Source organism: Mandrillus leucophaeus, unplaced genomic scaffold (genome assembly GCF_000951045.1).
Source record: "Mandrillus leucophaeus isolate KB7577 unplaced genomic scaffold, Mleu.le_1.0 Scaffold172, whole genome shotgun sequence".
NCBI lineage: Eukaryota > Metazoa > Chordata > Mammalia > Primates > Cercopithecidae > Mandrillus > Mandrillus leucophaeus.
Genome location: NW_012101721.1, coordinates 171,910 through 196,072, shown reverse-complemented (window position 1 = coordinate 196,072; position 24,163 = coordinate 171,910). Strand labels below are relative to the sequence as shown.

The window sequence follows — 24,163 nt, the reverse complement described above, 5'->3', positions numbered from 1 at the left end:
CAAGTGCCACTTGTTATAGTCAGAATCTTTCACACTTGTTTGTGGCCTGTATATTTAAAATCCACAGAATTCATAAATTCTTAAATTGCTTAGTCCTAGGAAATGGGTATTTTGCATGGTCTCTAATGTGAAAAACATGTCTTGTTTTCTCCCCTGGAAACAAAGGGTTAAAATCTAATGATTTCTGTTAGAATATTGTCTGAGAAAAATATTTTATTTTTAAACTAAATATAAATCTTTCTCTAATAAGCTTTCAGAAAATATCCCTGTTAACCAGGATAACCATTGGTGAACACAGTCATTGCCAATCTCTTTTTCAAATTTCTGCCTCAGTGTAGAGAAGGCCTCCTAGTAAACAGCCTTATACTGAAAACATAAGAGCAGTAGATCTTTCAGAAGGCCCCCTCTGAGACTGAGATCTGTAACTCATCTTTGGAATGGTTGGTCCCCAGTGGGAAAGCTCTAGTGTTAATTGTGAAGGTTCAAGATATAGACATTCAAAGTTCTGACCTCAAGGCCCCACTCACATGTTACTGTTACAGGTTACTGTTACTGTTGCATGTTACTATTAGATGTTACTGTTACAACACTTTGGGGTTGTCACTTTTCCGGCCAGAAATCTCTGTGGACAGTGACGCCTTTGCCCAAGATTTGCTCAGTCCACTGGGTTCATTCCACCCACTCGGCCTTGCAGGCTGCACTTGGCTCTTACTACCAGCCTGGATCCCATGCCTGCCAGAGGCAAGTCAGGTGTGGAGTGGCGAGGGGTGTGTGAGTGAGCCTGGGGCCTGGCCACTGCACACAGTCAGACCAACTGCTGCAGTCGAGCGGACAGCTCCACGTGCCTGCATGGGTGCTGGCTGGCTGTGAGGCTGCAACCAGATCAGGCACACTACCAGCAGCTTCCATGGCTGGCACCAGGGAACACAGTGGTGCCCAGAAGCTTGGAGATGCCAGGAACTGCAGGGACTCAAAGTGGGAGCCACAGCCCTGCTCAGGGAGCTCCCAGGTCTGGGCTTCCCAAAGGGCCACAGCTCTTATCTCCTTCTCTTCACACACAACGTGGTAAGCAAGGGGCATGTTTCAGCCCTGTCTGTTTGTGTTACCATTCTTTCAGCCTCACCATTCAGTGGGTCCCAAGTTCTCATCCTGTGACCAGGAAGAATGAGGCACACAGACAAGTAAGTGAATGGTTAGCAAGATGAAGAGGAGCTTTATTGAACAATAGAACAGCTCAGAGGAGACCCACAGGGGGCAGCTCCTTTCTGCAGCCAGAGTGTCCCATCAAGTGTTCAGCTCCTAGCAAAGAGAGTGGCTCCTCTCTGCAGGCAGGTTGTCCCGTCAGATGTCCAACTCCTAGCAGAGAGGGTAGCTCCTCCCTGTAGTTGGTGGTTTTGTCATCTGTGCAGCTCTCAGAGAGGAGGCCCTGGAGTGGGTAGCTCCTCTCTGCAGATGGTCATCCTCACGTCTGCAGCTCTCAGCAGAAAGGAGGCCCTGGAGTGGGTAGTCCTCTCTGCAGCTGGTTGTCAGGACATCTGCTTAGCTCTGGCTGAGCCTAGGAGCTTTATGGGCCTCAGAGGGGAGGAAGAGCATGCTCATTTGTCCATGGGCAGCCATGGGCAGGCCCAGAAAAAGCACCACAAGTTCCCACTCCAGTCCACAGGACTGGCAGCCTGGCCCCCAGCCTTCAGGCCCTCCCTGGCCTGAAAGTAGGCCTCACCAGGGACTCACCCCCTTCTGCCCAGGAACCTTTCTGCCTCCTGCTGCTGTTCATGGTGCCTGGGCTATAGGTGCAAAGAGGCGCCTGCAGGCCAGCACTGAGCTGCCTCAACCCCCCATTGGCTTCCCTGCTATGCTCATTGGCACCCAAAGTCCAGAGCAGGCCAAAGCACCAGGGGGCTGGCATGTCAGCACTGCCCCAAGTGTGTGCACAACCCAGCTGGGCTGCAACAGCACCTGGGCTCACCCAACTTTGCACCGTGATCAGAGCAGGTGCAGACAGTAGGGAGAAGCCAGGCAGTGGTAGCAGGCACTTCTGAGCCTGTGAGGGCAAGGGTGGCCTTACAGAGCACCCAAGAGTACAGAAATGCCTATGTCTACAGCTGCAGTTTGGTTGGCTACAGCTGTGTTGGGGGATGGGGAATGGGGCCCTGCATGTTCAATGGAGCAAGAGGCCTGGGTCTGCAACCATGACTTGGGTGACTGGAGCTGCACCTGGGAGAGCGGTGTTCCTGCCTGCTCCTACCTGCCCCCTACAAGAGCACAGGGAGGCCTGGTCTATAGCCATGACTTGGGTAGCTGCAGCTCCTGGGAGGGCAGGGCTCCTACCTGCTCTGTGGAGTGAGAAGCCCAGGCCTGCAACCACAACTTAGGTGGTTGCAGCTATACCCGGGAGGGCAGGGCTCCCACCTGCTTCCAGGTCCTGAGAGCCCAGGGATGCCAACGTCCATAGCCATGGCTTGGGTGTCTACAGAGGCACCCAGGTACCTCCCACCCAACTCAGAAGGGGCAGGGCTCCCACTTGTCCCAAGCCCCTGCCAGCTCCATGAAGTGCGCAGCCCTGGCCATGCCTCCCCGCTACAGCCAGTGTGATGGCAGCAGCTGCTCCAGACAGCCCACTGCTGCCATCATTACTTCTAGGAAATCTTCGTTCTTTCAGGCAGGTAACACTTTATACATATCTCTAGTGTAACACATTTTTTAAAATCACATTATGATTATCTGTTTATATAATCTACTTGTCTCTTTAGACAATGACCTTCTTAAGACCTGGGAACTCATCCCAGGGCTTAGTCTAGTGTATAGAACAGAGTAGAAATTAAATGAAAGATTGAATGGCTTACTCATCCCTAGTATGGAAAAACTTGGAGTGGAAGAGTTCTGGAATTAAATGGAATCTTTGTGAGTGTAGTCTGAAATAGTTCTTAGAGTTCCAGTCTGTCCTGAACTCCCAGCTCTATGCCCAAAGTAGGTTCACTTTCCACACCTACTTCAGACTTAGGACTGAACTGGAATTGAACTTTTATGGTGGCTGGTAAAATACGGGATACATCTTTTCTTCTGCCTGTTTACCCTGTAGTTCCAGTATTCACCTCTGTGTTTTCTACTCTAGGAAAAAAAAAAAAAAAAGGTGGGGATATTCTTAATTTGGGAAGTTATATGGCCGGAATAGAATTTCTAACATTTTTGTTATGATTATTATTATATAAACACAAAGTTTTAAGCACTGGTAATTTTAACATTCAGTTATCTAATTTAAGCATGTAAACACACTAACTTGAATCTTGCCAGGGACATTTAGGAAAACTAGATTTACTTGAATTTAGTTTGCTTTACATTTATTTACATCACTCGTATTTTTTATAGCAATAGCACGTTTTTTCATTAGCCTTTGTGACATTTAGAAAGTAAGAGCTGTGCATTAAAAGCTCTGTAAGAAAGTAAACTTTAATGAAATTTTTTTCTCTCAGACCCAGAGGAATCCTGAACGCTCAGGTTGAATGCCATATATATAGCAAAAGGCATGGCTACAGCTGAAAGTATTTATGATAAAGTAAAGGACTCAATTTCTACTTTATCCTCTGTCAACACTCATAGGGTAGCTAAGTATATAACTTTTTAATAGAGCATTCTTCTTAAGTATGTGAAAGCTAAAAAAAAAATCAAATAACTTTTTATTTTGATTGTTTTAGAAATAAAATCAGGGCTGGGTGCAGTGGCTCATGCCTGTAATTCCAGCACTTTGGGAGACCGAGGCAGGGGATTGCTTGAGCCCAGGGGTTTGAGACCAGCCTGGGCAAACATAGTGAGACCTCATCTCTTAAAAAAATAATAAATAAAAAATAAAAAGTAAATGTGAGCAAACCACAACTGAGCACAAGTACTCAACATATATATTCACATATATATTAAGCACACATTTGCATAGATTGACCTTGCTAATACAGGAACCCCTTCCTGGACTTCAGAAAAGGTTTAGTTTCCTTTTCTGTTTTTGTTTTATTTTTTAAATAATGGAGGTTGGGAATGTTAGAACAGGAAGAAACTGCTTTAGTTAAGTGGAGTATTGGTACTCCTTCATAACTGGATACCTGCTGAAGGCTGTGAAACCACATGGAGAGGAGGTGCAGAGAGGTTGTCCTCTTTGTGGGGAGGAGATTGGTATCATGGCAACGTTCATCAAGATCACTGTGACAAAGTAGTACTTTTCAGAGACTGTCCTATACAATCCTTTCAATAAGCCTTTGAGGGCTAATTCATATCCGTTACATTTTAAGGTTGAGGAAAGAAAAGGGGTTAAGTAACTTGGTCTAAATAAGTGAACTGGGAGTGCAGAGAAGCTCCTGACTCCGGAGCCAAAGAGCTTTACATACCTGTGTGTATGTACATCAATGATGCATTTGCTGTATTTCAAGGAAGTGGTGTGTAGATGATGGTCTTAAGGCCATTTGGTAAAATGTTGCTTATTTATTTATCCTCCCACAACTTGGCTTTTTAAATATTGAGTTAAGTAGGTTATTCTAAGGAAATAAAATTCTAAGGTTCATTATAGCCAAACAATATAGAAGACTTCTTTGGAATTAACATGTCTAATTCCACTGAAATGACAAGACTGCTGACTGTGTCCTCCTTAAAAAGATCAATCCTTCAGTATTTCATTATCAGGGAATGTTGGTTTAGTTTGGCGTCATAAAGAACAGTGCCACACAGCCAGTCTAATTACCAATTCCCATGCACTCTCACTGGAGAAAAAGGAGTCAAACCATGAGTGGGCACTACCTAGGCATTATGGCTCCTCAGATCTCAGTTCTGTCAACCTTAATTGCAAGCTTTTTTGAATCTGCCCCCATGAATGCAAGCTTCAGGGGTTAGCCAGAGATGTGGGCAGAATTTATACACAATATTTAGGGCTCCCACTATCAGGTTTTCTTCTTTCTGGGATCCACCCTCACTTTCCAGCTGTGGGTACCTCTGTCTCCCTTCTCTAGTTCTTCAAGCCAGTAAGAGTAGAGGTTTCTTCCCAACTTTTAGTCACCCCTATTACCCTGGGGCCTGCTCTCAGCCTAAAAGCTGTAAGATTAGAAAACTGACCCAGTGCTATGCCATTACCTTCATCCAAGTGTCACACTTTGACCTCTATATCTACCTTCTTTTGTTCACTCTTTAGTGCCTTCAGCTAGGTTTATTTTGGTTGGTTTTCCAGAGTTTATAGTTGTTACTTGTGTGTATCTGTTGGGAAGAGGGGACAGAGAGGTCAGCCACTTTTAAAAGTGGAACCTTAAAGAGCTTTTTGTGTATTGAATCATAAGCAAACCTGTTAAACTTCATATTAAAATTAGACACAAATGACACCAAAAACATTTTGGCACTGTAGTATAAAACCATACCTTACTATTGACCTTTCTTCTGCCTATTCTTTTTCATGTTGTCTTTTTCTACTTAAATCCCTCCTCAATTTCAATTATTGTTTAATAATGACTTAGCGAGTACTTACTAGATGGAAGGCACTATGCCAGATGCTCTTATCTGTTAAAATCTTGTTCATTCAAAATCCAAGTCAAATGCAAACACTCCCAGGATCACCCCCTCCCTCTTACTGACCACATGTGATTTACTTTTAGTACTTTGTTCCTACCTTATGACATTATATTTATTAACATACTTGCTTTTCTCTCCACCCCAACCAGTTCTTCATCTCTGTTAGATTATAAACTTCATCAGTAACAGCAAGTCTCACTCATGTTTGTGTCTATCCATGCTGCCTTAAACATACTTTAAAGTCAAGAACTGAAAAGAAACATAAAAGTCTGCAGTTGCAAAGGAAGGAAAAAACTTTAGGACATTAGCTTCCTGTCTGTGTTCTCAAGAGGAGAGTAAGATGTCAGATACTAAAGCATTATTTCTAAAGAACATCTTAACCGAGAAAACTCCTCTCCTCATTATTCTCCCCACTTCCCTTCTCTTCCTCCTTCTTCCTCCATTTCCCTTTCATCTTGTCCTTCTCTTACTCTTGCTTCCCCTTCCACCTTTATCTTTCCCTCTTCACACTTCCTTTTTTTCTCAGTATTTAACTATAGTCTTATTTAAACTTTTCATATGCTTAGTCTCCTCTTTAAAGTGGGAAAATAAATGGGTTTGTATGAACAGACCAGTGATGTCCAAAAACTGGGTGGAGAAGAATCCAAACATTTGATTCTTCCTTTATTGATTTGTCTTTCATTTACAAGATACCATAATGAAATTTTATAGTTTGAATTTTCAATGACAAAAGCCACATATTAGCATCTTTTTCTCTTTGAACCATAGCAACAAACATACCATAAAATGGAAATTATAAAGTGAATGAAACTCATTTTTCTAATAAACTCACTTCTTCCTTAGATTCAGGTCATAAGACATTTAAAAGGAGAAGATCTATCATAAACTGGGCCTTCTGGCGAGGTTCTAGCACTCACCTGGACAACTTGCCCACATCGCCAACATCACCTATGCCAGGACAGCTCTTTGGAATTTCTCTGCCAAATATTTGTGAGAACGACAATCTGCCCAAACCTGTCTTGGTAAGGCTCATTTTGGTCTGTAAACTGACGGGGAAGGGTGTTTGGGAAAGGAGAGCTCTGCAAGGTAAATCTGCCCCCAAATGGAAAAATTATAGACATCATTGTCTTTGGCTAAGAATCTTCATTATTATTCCTCCAAATAACAAAATCAGATTTAGCTACTGTGAAATCAGAAGGAAGACATAATAGGGAGAGATAACCTAGTCTACTGATTTCAGGAAAGAGCCACGTAAGCCTGCTCAGATAAAGTAGAATTTGCTCTGTAGACAGAGAATTCACATTATTCCTCACAAATCCTTTCTTGAACGTCACATTGTTCTCAAAGTCTTCTTTGATCATTGTAGCAGCAGAAGCTACTCAATGTTACACTTAGGTTTTTAAATCCGTTTTATTTATATTTCAAGTGCTCAGGCATAAAGATACATTCCCTGGCATTTGTTTATCTTTTGTATATAGAGTGGGTCAGATGAAAGCCACTGGGTTTATATTATCTCCAGTTGATATTTTAAATAATCACTGCTAAGCAGCGTTTATTGAGTCTCCAGTATCCTTCAAGCACTATACTAGATATATGGCATTTTATACTGTATTATGCATCTACAAATGCCAGACACTTGTCTAGCCACTTTGTTTATTCTTCACAACAGATTTAGGGGATAGTTATTATCATGTCGTCATCCCATCCCTACTTTACAAATTGTTTTAAAGCCTCAGTACTGTACTCAATGTTACACAGTAACTAAGTGGCATAACTAGGTTTTGAATCCCAGGGATTGCTTGTGTTCAAAACCCATTCTCTTCTTACACTGTAAGCAGAGGACATAGTGATAGAAAGCAAAATTAGAGAACACTTAAAACTCTCTCTGAGCAATTTTTAGGAATACAGTGCATTATTAACTATAATGATAATGTTATATAATAGATCAGGTGACCTTATTCCTCCTAACTGAAATTTTATATCCTTTGACCAACATCTCCTCAACCTCACCACCACGCCCAGCCCCTGGTAACCACCCTTCCACTCTCCAAAAAGGTGACTTTAATTTTTCCAGCCATTTATTTAGCTCCAATCCTTCAGTGCTTTTACCCTAGCACACCCTAGCCTCTGGCATCCAAAGAGGGCAAGTATATACATTGCCTTATTTGTGTGTGTGAAGTATCATTTTGTTTATTTTCCTTTGCTTCCCCATAGGATATGCTTTTCTTTCTTAATCAAAAAGGACCCCTCACCAAAGGTATCTTCCGGCAATCGGCCAATGTGAAATCCTGCAGAGAACTAAAAGAGAAATTGAATTCTGGAGTTGAAGTACACCTAGACTGTGAATCTATTTTTGTGATAGCATCTGTCTTAAAGGTAAGAAAAGTCCTCCCTTTATCCAGCCCATGGTGTAGCTCTAGAGAAAGAAAGGGTGTTTTACTTTTTCATTATGAACATTATTTCTATCTGCAAAGACCCATAATAGATTTAACATAATTTTTACGCTAAAAAGTGTTTAAAAAACATTTCACAAAGTCAACATTGGACTTTAAAAGCTACCACTGATGATATATCAAATATGCTTTTTAAATTTTTTATCCCACACTGATCTCATCTTTACTTCTGCCACTCCATGTAAAAAATAAAAATTTTAAGTTTAAAAAATCAAAAAACACACGTATACCAAAAGAGACATCCTGCTTATGATGTCCTCACTATCTCACTACGTTCTTAATGAAAGCAGTTTTCAAATATAAACATTAAATGTTTGAAAATAGGTAAAGAAGTTTGCCATAATAAACATTTGCCTCACAATTGAAATAAAAAATTGCTGAAATCACTGAAAATTCTGTTTATTTTCATAATCATCATGCCTTCCCTTGTCCCCTAATGCCTTTTACCTTTTTTTGTTTTTTGTTTTGTTTTGTTTTGTTTTGAGACGAGGTCTCAGTCTGTCACCCAGGCTGGAGTGCAGTGGCATGATCTCAGCTTACTGCAACCTCCACCTCTCGGGTTCAAGTGATTCTCCTGCCTCAGCCTCCCGAGTAGTTGGGATTACAAGCGTGCACTACCACGTCCAGCTAATTTTTGTTTTTTTACTAGAGACGGGGTTTCACCATGTTGGCCAGGCTGGTCTCTTAATTCCTGACCTCAGGTCATTCGCGCGCCTCAGCCTCCCGGAGGGCTGGGATAATAGGCATGAGCCACCGCACCAGACCTAATGCCTTTTACTTTAAAAGTGGAGTAGGAACAACTTCAGCATCTAAGTTTTCTTTTACTTTTACCACACTTGGCATTCTTTATGGTTCTTACACTTTACCCATTGTTACTTAAGTCACGTCCATAGTTACAGAGATACAGAGTTCTGAAATGTTTTCTGCCCCCACATTCTTGGAAATGCTCTACATTTTTGGAGACACCTACAGTCAAAATGAGCTTTAGGCAGAGCTTTTGACCTTAGCAGTATCTTCTGCAGACCTGTGTCAGGCTCCCACGTCCCAAAGAATTAGAATGCACCAGAGCTAGGGGTCAAGACAAGGCCCCAGTCTGTATCTCAGGCTGAAACATGAAAACTAAGTTAAGGAAAATATGGTGAAGAAGATTCTTGCATACCCCTACTCCAGCTAAGTGCCCAGGTGCTTATAGAATGTTACTTCATGACTTTATATACAATCAGATGTTTCTTGGTAAATAAGCCATATCTGCTATTAAACCCTGCTATAGATTTTTGCAATTAAATATCATGCAAGAGAACTGGAGGGTTGAAGCTAAGGTCATCTCATCTGTTTTGCACAGGGTTTATGATTACTCTTCAGTCCTGGAACACACTAAAAATATGAATACGTATTTTACATATACACATATGTAAAAATATGTAGCCAGATATATATGCCAAAGTTTTTTATGCATGATAAAATTTTTTTTATATATCTCTTAATTTACAAAGGTAAAGCTTGTGTTTTTTTGGGTTTTTTGTTTGTTTTTTCAGACGGAATCTCGCTCTGTCACGCAGGCTGGAGTGCAGTGGTGTGATCTCAGCTCACCGCAAGCTCTGCCTCCCGTGTTCACGCCATTATCCTGCCTCAGCCTCCAGAGTAGCTGGGACTACAGGCGCCCACCACCATACCCAACTAATTTTTTTGTATTTTTAGTAGAGACGGGGTTTCACTGTGTTAGCCAGGATGGTCTCAATCTCCTGACCTCATGATCCGCCTGCCTCGGCCTGCCAAGCTTGTGTTTTAAAACAATTTTCTTTAAACAACCAAGAATGTCTGCAGAAAAAAAAAATTCTTACTGTGCTGTTCTTCATAGCATTACACTTCTTAAAATTTTGTGCTAAACTGTTGATGCTATTGCAAAGAAGCATGGTTCTAGAAGAGTTAAATTATGTTTCAAATTGTAGAAATATTTGTCCAAAAATAACCAAAAGGCAAAAAATGATCCAACTGATTGAAAAATCTGGTTAAATGTGTTCCAAGTAATTAGCATTTTATCGTATGTTTTACCCCCTTTTCTTCCAAGTGCTTGCAGAAAGGGAGATAATTTTTAGCAAAAGTTTTTAAGCTTTTGTTTTGTTTCTTGTTTTTAAATCTGTTTTGAAGTGGTACTTACATTTTCCTTTAATTTTTCACTTATGCTGGTTTTGCTTAAATATAAGTTTAAGTTAAAGCTTAACTCTTCAAACTATAATTGGATGAAAATTGCTTAAGACACTATAACTTTGATCCATCAAACCTTTGAGGAAAAGTTCATATTTAATCCTGCAGTATCTCATCTCAAATGAATTTGGGGGTTCTGCTGATGGCCTTGGCTCTGCTTTTGGAGGAGAGGAGACATTCAGTTAAGTGCTGTGAGCTGGTGATTGCAGTTCAGAATCGGCTCTCACATCCTTCTCAGCTGTGATGATGGTTGTATTTCGTAACTTGTTATTCCAGCTGTGGGAGAGTTCATTGAGATGTTACGAGTTATTATCTTTCAAGTGTAGGTTTAAGATGTTAATGATGTTTTTCTTCAAGACAGATCATAAGTATGTTTTCCACGGAGATTTAAAAAGAGAGCTATTGTCCCTACCACATTTTGAAATAACAAATTTTGCCTCTTCTAAATCTAACTTCTAAAGTGGGTACAGCAGCTAAAATTAGTTTGGAATTATGAAAATTAAATCACTTTACCCAAAAAGAGGTAACTTTTGTAATGATATACCTGAATCACAAGTATGCAAGTACATTTCTGCTAGAAGATATAATAGAACAGAAAAAGACTTTGAATTAGTCAATCTTCCTTCTTGTTAAACATTCTAAAAAAAAAAAAAAAGGATGGTAATAAAGTGACATGACTACAAAGAGGCTTTTCAGATTATCTTAAAATCTCAGTTACAGTTGATTGGCCTTCTCTTGGCTCCCATTAATATTTGGCCATATGCAATATAGCAGTAGTTCACTAACGACCTCTATTATGACTAGGACTGTGCTTGGCATTGACATGTACAAAGAAGGTAAGGGTCTGTCCCTACCCTGGAAGAGCTCATAAGCAAGTGGGGAAGATGCCCACACAATCAGCTAATTGTAGCAATAAGTTATCACAGCTTCTATATTACTGTTATAAACATGATATCTAAGTAACAAGGTGTGTGTTGCCTTCAATAAGGCACATAGGTAAAATTATTGATTTGATTTAGCAAGAGTTAAAATTGCCCAATTGCTGACTTTCACCTGTCCTCATGTTGTAAGTAGGGAATTGCAAGAGGGTAGCCAACCATGTGTATGGTGCTTAAACACGATATTGAGTTTACTCTGGCTAAAGTTTACTAAGGTGGAGATCAGACTGTAAGCTTGACCTTGGTAATGCCACAGCAAAAGCAAGAGAGACAGTTGGCCTAGAGTCAACTCTGTAGGACCAGGACAAGAATCAAATTTTGTTATTTTTAAGTTTTTTGTAAACAAAAACCAAACAACAAAAGCTAAACAACAAACATCCTTGGTCATTTGCTGTTTGTGTCATAGCTCAGCCTTACCACACTCAGCCCTGCCAGTGATCTCAGCAGAATAGGGTCTCCTAGAAAAGGATAATATCCTGTGGACATGTTATTTAGTGTACATCAGGCATAGGTGTGCTGCCCAAGTTTCTAGAACCCAGCCATCACCTGAAATGCTCTCTCTCCCCAAATATATGAGAACCTTTCTACAGGGAATACAGGGAGAAACCTTAAGTACCTCTTTATGCAACTGTGCACTAATACCACTGGAATATAAAGTTCTAAGGTAACAGATACTTTGTTTTATTCACTTCTCTATCCCCAGCAACTTAAATAGTGCTTGGCACATATGAATAAATGCACATAGAATGATTGAATTAATGACTATCAGACAATGAACCTCATAGATACCTTGGTGCATTTCCTTGAACTAGCCGTCTAAGGGACAGGGGAAAGGAATTTAGGATGGTTTACTGCCAGACCTTGTCATGTCATACTAGTTCACTAAAATGTATGCAAACAGGAAGTTTCAGCCAAATGGGTTGTCCTTTATTTTCCCACAATAATGAAGACTCCAGTTATCCCAATGATTTTTGCTGTAAGAAAATCAAAGTACATGTTTCTGTGTCCCCAAGTCAGTGGAGAGTTGGTGCAGAGCTGTGTAGTTCACAGAAGAGAGTACTTAAGGGAACTTTTCAACAAAATGTCTTCTACTTTCTCTAATACATGTTTGGCATGAGGATAATGATTTGAAATATTTGTTTTTCAATCTATTTAAGGATTTTCTGCGAAATATTCCAGGAAGTATTTTTTCATCAGATCTCTATGATCACTGGGTCTCTGTAATGGATCAAGGAAATGATGAAGAGAAAATAAATACTGTTCAAAGGTAATTATTCTAATTTGGTCATGTCTCAAATATACTTTTAAAATATTTTATAAGACTATTTATTAAAATAATGACAGCTATCAAAGTCATATCCATGTGGACCAGTTTAGAAATAGATTTATGCTAGTTTGTCATTGTTTTCCTCCTTAATCTTATAGTTGAACATTGTAATACTTGAACATTGTATACCTTCCATATACCTGAATCTGATGGGAGCTGAAATCCATTAGTCCACTAGCTAATACTATAGGCCCAGTCTTCAGTTTATGATCTTAATTTTTGTAAATATTTAACCAGACAACTCATCATATATTGCATTCACCAACTGAAGTCATACAGAGAAAATGAGCTATTCTGTCTTCTCACAGAACTCACAGTCTGGTAAGGTAGATAGAAAAATCAAGAATTACAATGCAGTACAATCAGTGCTAGGGGGGAGATTTGGAGAGTGTTGTGGAAGCACAGCAAAGGCACAGTTAAGTCCTTGAAAAGTGGAAAGGAAAAGCAGAGTTGCAAAGTACATCTGATCATAAAGGATGTGCTGTCTCTACTCATGCAAAGGGAAATTGCTGGTAGAACTCACTACCCCATTCCTGAATGTTTCCTGCATTATAAGAGAATAGGAAAGAAACGTCCCTTAACAAAAAGCAATATTTCTACTTCTGTGAATACTCAAGAATCTCAATATTATTTACTTGTATTTGCTTTTTTAGTACAGTTGTTTTTTTTCTTAAGCAACTTTCATATATGAACTATCTACATCTTTCACCAGTAGAACATAGTACAGCTGCTGAAGACACCAGAAACCAAGGCCATTTAACAAAACACCACCTCCACTTCCATTATAGTTTGGCATAAACCATTCAGATAGTGAGCATCAAATTCTAAACTTTGTTGCTAATTGTCTAAAACACTATATATCCCATAAGCTGTTAAATGATTTTTTTTGGAAAAAGGTAAAATTATGACTCTCATGCAAATATGAACACGTGAAATATTTTGTTTAAATCATTTATGAGGGAACTAGTAAGATGTTAACAACCAGTTCAAAGGAGATTTCAAAGTTGAAATCATATATACATTCATATATATTCATATATTCATAATCATATACATATTAATATATATATGAATCAGAAATGCTAAAGTGAATTTGCAAATAAATATAAACAAAACTGACCTTTTCTGTCAGGGCAGGGGTGCAGATAAATCAGTTGTCTCTCCACCAGACAGGAATTTTCACATATTTAGATAAGTATTAGATGCTCTGCTATCAGTTGTTTACAACTTACACAGAGTTGTAAAATACCTCTTATTGTGAAAAATCTTAGGGCCCTATAGAAGCAGAAAACCCAAACGCTTATGCTAGATGCCTTATTTTTCATTGAATACACCCAGTAATCTTTTGTTCTATTTCAAAGTCCTTCATAACTTACCCTTACAAAAACTATGCTCATTGTCGGTCTATTGTACTGAAGAAAGGCCTCCCTGTTATTTGTGCAAGCAGCAGTCTTGTTTTCCCTAGGTTGCAAGTTTCTGTTGAAAAAAAAAAGAGTCATGAATATCAGTGTATTTGTAGTTTTTTTGGATAATAGTAGTCATTTTTGGTGACTGATCATTTAAAAATTCCTTATCAATTACAACATGAGAACAGTAGAAAATATACTACTATAAGCAACGTATATGTGAAAGTGATACGATGAAACAGATTTAGGACAAAATTGACCTTGGAAGCTGGTGGAGCAGAGTATAAGCTCTCAAAATGGACCTGGACGTCTTGATAGCTAAGGTTTGGGTTCTTACCAAGAGACAGCATTGCTGTGTTGCTACTTGGAAATAAAGGAGCATTTTATAAATTACTGTTTAATTTTATCAGAAAGCTTTTTGTCGTTTTTGGTTGAAAATATTCTGAAATGTTACAGGATTGGCCTAAGTTTGCATTATGCTAGTTTCAGGGAAATATTTCAGGCAGGATTTTTTTGAATGAAACATTTTTCTGCATTCTTTTACATTTTCATTGAGATGTGAAGACAATATAAAAAAACAAAAAATAAATTCCCAGTGCCTATTTTTTCTTTCTGTCCAGGCAGTCCTCACTTTGTATGGTACCATGTTAACTGAAACTCTTGCATATCTGAACTATGTTCTTGATTTGCCCTCTTCCCCATTCAAAGTGAGAGTTGCTTGTCTTTACAAGTTTTTAAATGAAATGTCTTGCTTAAAGAGTAATTTTTCTGTCTTTAGGCTATTAGACCAGCTTCCGAGAGCCAATGTTGTTCTCCTAAGGTATCTTTTTGGGGTGTTACACAACATTGAGCAACATTCCTCATCCAATCAGATGACTGCATTTAATTTAGCTGTGTGTGTCGCTCCAAGTATTCTTTGGCCTCCTACTTCCTCCCGCCCAGAACTAGAAAACGAATTTACAAAAAAGGTAATGAAGTTTTTCATTTTTATGCCCTGGGAGACTGAGTCCCCATTTTGAAACTGAAATTTGGGGTATTCTAAAAGATGATTTCTTAAATAACTTAAGTATACCTCCTTATAAATTTGACTACTGGTAGACTATAGGAAAGTGATTTGTTAAGTAGGAAATGATAGCAGATGGGTTACTTCTCTTTTCCCTTTAAGGAGGCTAAACACTATGACTAAAACCATAAAGTGAGAAAGCAGCTGATACAATTTTTAAAATGAAAAAAAAAAAAAAAGGACTTTGGAGTTAGGACAGCCAAGCTTTCATTCTCAGCTCTACCCCCTTGCCAGATGTATAGTCTTGGGCAAAGTTACATTGACCTACAGTGTCCTCATCTAGAAATAAAATGGAGTCGGTGATAATACAGTAGTTATTTGAAATCACACTCCTGTAGTCCCGGGCAGTTAATAAGGGGTGTGGGGATATCAATTCCCTTGCTCTTAACATTTCTCCTGCCCCTTGGCCTCAGCTACTGGGGCAAGGAAACTTCAGAAAGGTTCCAGTACCTCTCAATGGAGTCACAAAGCTCCCTAATAAACTCTTACCTTTCCCCACAAGCACCTCTTGTTAGGGAGCCTAGCAGAAGGTGGCAGTACATGGATAGACCTGTCAGCCAAATGCTTGGGTAGAGACTAGTCAGGAACACAAGTTTTCTTCCTAGCTGTCTTTCTCCTTCACAGTGCACTCGTAGATGAGCCCTCTTCCCAAGTTTATGACAGCCTGCCCTTTACACAATAAATGGTTTTTATAAGTCTTTGTCTAATGATGCTTTATAAATTTTAATAACAAAGTATATTTCTTTACCCAGTTTTACAAACAGAGCCATTGGTATAAAATGTTAACATTAAGGCAAGGCTACAAATAATAACTTTAGTCCACCGATTACATTTCTATGCCCAAAGTACTTTTAAAAGTATCATAGTTTTTTAGGGGAAACTGTTTAATGTACTTTTAAAGCAGATATGAATTTTTCTGTGGGTACATGTGCTTTTTGTTGTTAAAATCAGGATTTATATATGAAATGTGATTTATAAACATGTAATATGAAAAGTAATACTTCATTTGTCCTTTTTCTTACAGGTTTCTCTGCTTATACAATTTCTGATTGAGAATTGCCTTAGGATATTTGGAGAAGAAATCACTTCCCTCTTCAGAGAGGTTTCAGTGAGATGTGACACTAGAGAGAATGCCTCAGGTATTTTGAATAATTGGATTGGTTTTTGTGAGAAACAGACACATGTTTGTAAACATACTGGGATAGGGGTTTTCCTGGAGTCCACAGCAGCTGAAGTGAAGGGAGCCTCTGATCCAGGTCAGTGGGGCTCAGGGCTTTTGATCCTTCCTTAGATGGCCTGCCAGTAGGTTAGCATGTGTTAACAGTGTAGTGGGATTAAGAACTATATAAAGATTAGGTTCCAGCCTTCAATAAGTTAGTGGCAGCATGCTGTGGTTTGATGGTTTTTGATGGGCTTTTTATGAATAACCCTAGTATGTATAACAGAACTGCTGTGGGTGAAACTGGTGTAGAAAGCCCAGAGGTAGTGGAGGCATGAGTGGTTTTGTTTGTTTGTTTGTTTGTTTTTTGTCCTCTCCTTCCTCATACTGGTCCCTCAGGCACCTCAGAATTCTAGTGTGCTATGAAACAGTTTGAAACAACTAGCATCATTTGGCTGGGAGGGTGGGGGAACATTGAATTCGAAGACATACAGCTGCCTTCAGAACCTGAATCCCTGTGCCATCAATTATTAGATATGTTATCTTTGGCTGATTATTCTATGCCAGTGAACATCATTGTCTTTATCTCTAAAATGTGGATAAAAATAATGTCTAACTTTTATGGTTGTTGTAAAGATTAAATAAGGTAATGGATATTAAAGAACTTTGTAAAAGGACATTGTTAGAGTTAGTAAATGGTTTCCCCAAGACTAGCGTTAAGTATGTGTAACCACCAGCAACCTGTTAGAAGGCAGAGTCTCACTCAGAATCTGGGTATACTTATACTATGAAAGCATTAATTCCTTCATATGTTTCACCATTTCTTGGTCATATGACATGTTCATTGCCTTAAGAAAATTTTAAGGAAAGCCCATTCGTCAGGAACTGATATAAATCTCCTATACCCCAGCAATTTTATTTTTATTCTTCACTAACAATTGAGATTGTGAAAGATTCTTTCTTGAGAGCAGGAATTTGAACACTCCACATGAAAAGAGAATTCAGCTAAGCACCATAGTTTGTTCTTAAGGAAGCATAAGTATATTTGTGGTAAGTAAACATGCTAATCATGGTTTAATTTTTTTGACAGATATTTCTTGCTTTCAACTGAATGACTCCTCCTATGACAGCTTGGAAAATGAGCTAAATGAGGATGTTGATGCACCATGCAGTGACTTGGTAAAGAAACTTGGCCAGGGGAGCAGAAGCATGGACTCTGTCTTAACCCTCAGTGACTATGATCTTGACCAGCCCGAGGTTGAAGGCCTTTTAACCCTAAGCGACTTTGACTTGGCCCATTCTAAAGATGAAGATGTTCAAATGAAACGGCCTCTTGAATCCAAGCCGGTGAACATTTTAGCGTACACAAAGATCCCACTGCGGGATCATGCCAGGGCCCCGTCTGCCATGTGCACACCCAGCTACCTGTCCACAGCTGCAGCAAATGCTGCAAAAAGCCTGAGGCGACACCGGCGTTGCTCAGAGCCCAGCATCGACTATCTGGATTCAAAGCTTTCCTACCTCAGGGAGTTTTATCAGAAAAAGCTACGCAAGTCCAGCTGTGATACAATTCTTTCTCAAAAAGATGAAGACTATCTGAAGCAGAATCAACCCCTCCAGGAAGAGGGAAAGGCATGTTTTAAACAGAGTTTAGTCACAGGCACTGATGTCAGCAAGAAAAATCCCACTACTCAAAACACTAAGAAGAAAAGCTTGTCTGGTAGTGAAGGAAATCATATGAAACTTTTCCCTAAGTCCAAGCCAGTGGCCATTTCTGTGGCGTCTTATAGTCCTGTGTCCTCACAGGATCATTCCAAGAACCAGCCCTTTGATGTGGATACATCTGGATACTCCCCACCACACACAGCAGATGCCCTCAAGGGTCCAAGGACACACCGGCGCTGCTCAGAACCCAACATAGAAGACCAGAACCGCAAGCTGACCTATCTCAGGGGAATTTATTCAAAGAAACAACATAAAACCAGCTGTGAAGCTGGTCTCTTGCATGGAGAGGAGGATTATCTCAAACGGCATAAGTCTTTGCAAATGGAGGGGCAGAAGCTTATTAATCAGAGTTTAGTCATGGGGATTGAGGTGGGCAAGAGTAGTGCCACAAACCAAAACACTGAGAAGGTTCTACCCCCAAAATTAAACCTTTGCCCAAGGACCAGCTATTCCAGCTTATCCTCCCCAGGCACTTCCCCATCCGGCTCATCAGTAAGCTCCCAAGACAGTGCTTTTTCTCAGATTTCTGAACACTCTGTGTTTACACCCACTGAGACTTCCTCTCCAATAGATTGTACTTTTCAGGCTCAGAGAAAACGGGAAGAGCTTTCTCCTGACTTTAGCAATGCCAGCCATGTTTCTGGAATGCCCGGTCCCTCATCAGGGCAGGCTTGCAGCCGCCCGGCCTATACAAAGAAGGACACCATGGAGTGGCATTCACAAATGCATTCTGTAACTCTTCATCCCAGCACATGGTTGAGAAATGGTGTGGCCAGTTTGAAAAACTGGTCCCTCAAAAAGAAAGCAAAGGCAGCCAGACCAGAGGAAAAGAAAACAGATTCTCCAAAAGGACCCCTAGAGCCACCCCTACATGCTTCTGGTGTTCCAGAAGCCAACTCACTGCAAGAGGAACAAAAAGACTTGCCCTTAAGGGCAGCTGAAGGACTGGCCCCCATGCAGTCAGCCCAAAGTTGTAGTTCTTCTCCCTTCCAGGACTCAGAGAGACACTGTAGCTCTCCATTCAGCCTGGTGGAGAGCAGACTCAAGCTGTGTATGAAGTCACATGAGGAAATAGAGCCTGGTAGTCAGAGCTCTTCTGGTTCTCTCCCTTGGGAAAGAGCCTCAGCCAGCTCTTGGACTCTAGAGGATGTGACCAGCCCAGACTCAGGGCCTACAGTGGTCTGCGACATTGAGGACAGGTATTTAACCAAAGACATTTAACCATAATAAGAATCTGATGTCCACAAGAACAGGAACTGGGTTAATAATAATAGACAATAATTATTATGACCACTTTGTATAAGATACCTGGGAGAGGTAGCATAAGGATTATCATTGCTAATACTTAGGACAATGAAATAATTCTCTTTATTGAGACTACTTGACAAATAACTGTATGCTAAAACTTTTGTCACCTAAGTGTTTAGGAGGCTTTTTCTTATTAAAGGTTGGGATTGGTCCTGTCATGTGGTTTTAGAGATACTAACAGAGGGCTAGCGAAAGCATCTTCTGTAGAGGAACCACTTATGGGAACAGTCTGTGAGATTGCTGTCCTGAGAAGACCAAGATATCATGAATGAGGAATAGGGGCCTGAGGAGAGAGGGGAAGGGTACAGAGAAACCATCTACATTCCATGGAATGTTTTTAATGAGTAGGCAAGAAAAATGCCACTAATCAAAGCATTAAGTGTGTCCAGTAATGAAGAACATCATGTAAAACCTTTCCCTAAATCCAAGCCAGTGGCCATTTTTGTGGGATCTTACTAATCATGTGTCCTTACAGAATCATTCCAGGAACCAGGCCATTGCTACAGCTAGAGTGGAGAAAAACAGAGTGACTCAAAAGCCATGGGTACCATGATAATCAGTTTTGTTGGTTGTATTTGTCGATTTGTTTTTTCATTAGTGTTGAAGTGCTTTGCAAAGGCTTCAGGAAACAGAGTTGTGAGGAGAAAGAAGAAAATGGCTGCTCATGTCAGTACCCTTTTCAAAGGTGTCTCTGGCTAGAAACATTCTTCAGAAAAGCAACTTTCTCTATTTAGAAGGTGACCTCCTGACAGCATTCACTCTCAGTGTGCAGGAAAAGACCACAACAACAGTCCTTTCTCAATTACACGAATGCTGTTAACGTGATCAAACCATGGCATCATTTTGCTGAAATGTTTCTGCACAGTCCTGCCTCTTAGGTTATAGTCAGCCAGAAAAAACATAAATCATCCCTTTTCTATTTTTATAGTTTGGCAATTGAGAGAGCAATATAGAGGGTGGCAGATTATAAGGAGTCCCACAATAGAATACCCAACAAAGTGGCCACCAGGCCTTCTCAGACAGCCATTTGCTTTGGGTTTTACTTCCAGATGTTGTTTCGTATTTTTGCTCCAAATGTTTCATGGCTTATACCCCAATTGGTTTATTTTATATCCATGGACCTTTCTCCGCTTTCTTGACTTAAAGTTTACAGCAGTACATCTCATCACCTAGGAATAGATTATCAGGCCTTGCCAACTAGTATGCAGGGACGGCACTGAAAATGGATGTGCATCTTCTTTCACATTAACTACTTACCTATAAGAAGTTGCTCTGAGCCCATTCTCTTTAGTTCACCACCAGATGGATCTTTCTCTCACAAGCTAGCTTATTCCAAATTATTTGTCTTATCAATCAGCCAGAAAATGGTCGTATCAAATGTTCTTTCTTTTTTGTTCTAAAGGTTGCATTTTCAGTTATAGGGAAAAAATGTTTTCTCTAAGATAGAAGAAGTTATTTCAGTATTAGCTATAGGTGCTACCTACCTCGTGGGGACATGGCCCTGTTTGTGCTAACCATTACAATGATCTTTAAGAACTCTGCATCCAAAGAGCTACTTCATGACACTGGCCATCTCAGTCACAGATGTGAAGTCGATTTCACTTTATAACTAACCAGTCCCACATATTAAGACTCCTAAGTGGCCATATGCATCTTTTTTGGTATAATATATAAAGTCAGCAGGGACTCCCCTTTCCCTTAGGGCATACTACTGTCAGAACTGCAAGATGTGAATGAAGCTCTTATGGCTTGGAGTGTCTTTCTGGAAGAAATTGCCTTTTTCTTTTTCATATTAGCAGGTAAAAAAATCATTCATCCAGTTTGAAGCATCGAAGAAAATAGTTGCAGAGGTTTTTTAATAACCATTCCTACTATCTGTGTTCCCTTAGATACTCCTGTAATTCTTAATGTGAATAGTTTGTTAATATTGCTGTAAAGTATTATATTGTATGATTTGAAGACAGACTATATGTCATTTTATTATACTCCATCAATCTATAATATATTAGACTGATGCTTTATCTAAAATGCTTTGAGTTTGTATAATATATCTTGACAAATTTTACTACCATATGTTATGTAATAAATGTGTATTTTTGTACTTGCAGAAACTGCTGCTAACTTTTAAAGTTGTTTGGTTTTCAAGGCACTGATAATGGATATGTATGAAGTCCATGCTGTCTGTTAAATAAAATGCCATTCTGCAGAATTAACCATCCCACCAGAGCAATATTGCCCTTTGTAGAATTGTTCTAGTTAATGATCCCAGTCTCTGCCTAACATTGGAAATTTCATAGAGTATAATTAATGTTGAATTTGAACCTTGAGCTTTTAGTCAGAACCCATGGTCAGTCTGTCTTTTTAGGAAAAGTGGTTTTATAAAATATTTTTTTCTAATGTTATTTACCAAACAAGTCATGTTTTAGATACAAAGTCTTCATTTTCTTAGGCATTATGTTTTCATTGTGCTCCTGGAATGAGATATAGTCAGTATTTTTATGTCAAAGAACCATCAGATCACTTCGATTGTGTGAGATTTTCTTATCTAAGTTTGGACCATTCTAGCCAGAATACCCAGATGACCCCAGATACATGCCAAGACGTTTCTGCTTTTCAGGTCATATAAATGTATTCAATATGACAAGATTGTCATGACTGCTACAGCTTTGCCGTCTTAAAGTTGGCTGAGTTTCCCCTCTGTGTAAAGTTAATCACTATTTCAAAGCGATTCAAAAACATATACTACTTTAGTCCAGAAAGAATTTCTTCTAACTGGGTGGAAAAGAACACAACTCCAGTCAGGTTATATTTGGGCAATGTACCCACACACTGGTGTTGATTTCTCTCAGAAACACAATGATAATTTCACTTTTTAAAAAGAGTCTTAATCTAAAAGCACTGAATTTAAGAGATTATCTCCTTTGTGCTTTTCTACTTTTCATGACATGACATTGATTCAAAGGGATCTAATGTATATCTTTGAACCAATGCTATATTGTTTCTGCTAAAAATAATTCTAAGAATATTATGTATTTTCATCCAAATTTTGGTGGCAAGTGTTTAATTCGTATTTTCCTTCCAAGTCATGTTTTGTTTGTTTTGTTTTGTTTTCGTTTTTGTTTTTTGTTTTGAGACAGAGTCTCACTCTGTAGCCCAAGCTGGAGTGCAGTGGCATGATCTCAGCTCACTGCAACCTTCGCCTCTGGGGCTCAAGCAGTTCTCCTGCATCAGCCTCCCAAGTAGCTGAGACTACAGGTGCGTGCCACCATACCCGGTTTTTTTATTTATTTATTTATTTTTAGTGGAGACGGGGTTTCACCATGTTGCCCTGGGTGGTCTCGAACTCCTGAGCTCAGGCCATCAACCCACCTTGGCCTCCCAAAGTACCAGCTCATGTTTTAATGACACAGAGAACATCTTTACAAACTGCCTATTCCAATGCAAAGAAAAATTCATTACAAAAAAAAAATTTAGTAAATGACTTTTATTCCCTGAATAATAAAGTTGGATAAAATGTTTACTTTCTTCAACATCTATTCTGGCTGTGAGGATTTCTCATAAGGTAAGTTTCTAAGTATTCTTGAGTTCTGTGCTGACTTACCCTGAGCTAGCATTTTACCCTGTTCCTGAGCCACCTTTATGTTGCATTCAGGTTTTTGTTTGTTTTTTTTTTTTAATACCATGAATTCTTAGCTCTGCCCTCCATAATGTCAGATGTTATGATAGAATTAATTGACAGAGGGCTCTGGGTTGTAATTTGTAAAGTTTTGTTTTGAAATCCCAAAGAAGTACACACAGATGATGGTATTAGATGACCATTGCTCCTTTTTTTTTTTTTTGAGATGGAGTCTCACCCTCATTACCCAGGCTGGAGTGCAATGGCGCAATATTGGCTCACGGCAACCTCCACCTCCTGGGTTCAAGCGATTCTCCTGCCTCAGCCTCCCGAGTAACTAGGATTATAGGCATGTGCCACCACGCCCGGCCAATTTTGTATTTTTAGTAGAGACGAGGTTTCTCCATGTTGGTCAGGCTGGTCTCGAACTCCTGACCTCAGGTGATCCACCCGCCATGGCCTCCCAGAGTGCTGGGATTACAGGTGTGAGCCACCACGCCCGGCTGAGCATTGTTCTTTAATGTGTGTTCACTTAGTACAGCACCAGAACAGATACACATTTTTAGATCAAGATATATTTTAACATTTGTTAAGGCAAAATATATGTTTTCTGGAGTTGAATTTTGCATGGTAATATATAGGCTTTGGAGACATTAAGATTTAAATGCTAGTTGTTATAGTCTAGACTTGATATTAGATTACAGTAACTTGGAATTAAATTTAGGACTTCTCCTTGCAGCCTCTTTATCTGCTATGAAGTGAATAAATCAGCTAAAATCTTGTGAGGTAGTTCCATTACTCTAAGCAAATAAAATGGGTGCTACAAAGAAATGCGCCTTCTCTGCCAGATCACAGGGGCTGTGATTGTTACTGCCTAAAATTTTCAGGAAGAAAGGAAATGAGTATCTTTTCCCAAGAATGGGATGATTAAGTAGCAGAGAATCATCAAAATACATGAACACAAGACGCTTCCTGCTTGATGGCACAGCAAGTGAGTAGAGAGGGGGGAAAGCCTTAAGTAAGCATTCTAATTCGTACAAGAAATTGAATCACAGGGAGTTTAAGAAACAAAACTGAAAAGAAGGAAAGACCATGGCTTGGGAAAATGAAAGTGTTAAAAGTGATAAAATGTTATTCAGGCAGCTAAACTTTTATTGCCAGGTACTGTTCCAGACCCTAGTGATACAAGGTGAAAAAGACAAATTATTTCTGTCCTCAAGGACTTTAAACAGGGAAGGGAAAAATTGGGCTGTGTAGAAGAGTGGGAACAGTAACACTTATTGGGTACTTTGTTACATGTATGCACTGGTGATGAATGTATTACATGTAGTATTTCTTTTAATGCTCACAATAGATCTTGCGTCCTGGGTACAGTCAGCTGGCACCTCATTCTGACCACAGGCTTTTTTTTTTTTTTTTTTTTTT

At 39.6% G+C, this 24,163-nt stretch overlaps 1 protein-coding gene across 3 annotated transcripts in view; it reads left to right on the top strand.

The window, feature by feature from the left end:
* Positions 1 to 21,341, top strand: part of ARHGAP20 (Rho GTPase activating protein 20) — a 123,866-nt gene extending 102,525 nt beyond the window's left edge. For 2 of the 3 annotated variants that reach the window (XM_011976954.1, XM_011976953.1), the window contains exons 10-15: positions 6,382 to 6,560; positions 7,753 to 7,914; positions 12,292 to 12,401; positions 14,646 to 14,835; positions 15,955 to 16,069; positions 17,180 to 21,341. In XM_011976954.1, the coding sequence (XP_011832344.1) occupies positions 6,382 to 6,560; positions 7,753 to 7,914; positions 12,292 to 12,401; positions 14,646 to 14,835; positions 15,955 to 16,069; positions 17,180 to 19,035 (2,612 nt within the window). In that variant the 3' untranslated portion in view covers positions 19,036 to 21,341. The remainder of the gene's footprint in view (positions 1 to 6,381; positions 6,561 to 7,752; positions 7,915 to 12,291; positions 12,402 to 14,645; positions 14,836 to 15,954; positions 16,070 to 17,179) is intronic. The other variant, XM_011976955.1, reaches the window with a different exon arrangement.
* The last annotated feature ends 2,822 nt before the right edge of the window (positions 21,342 to 24,163 follow it).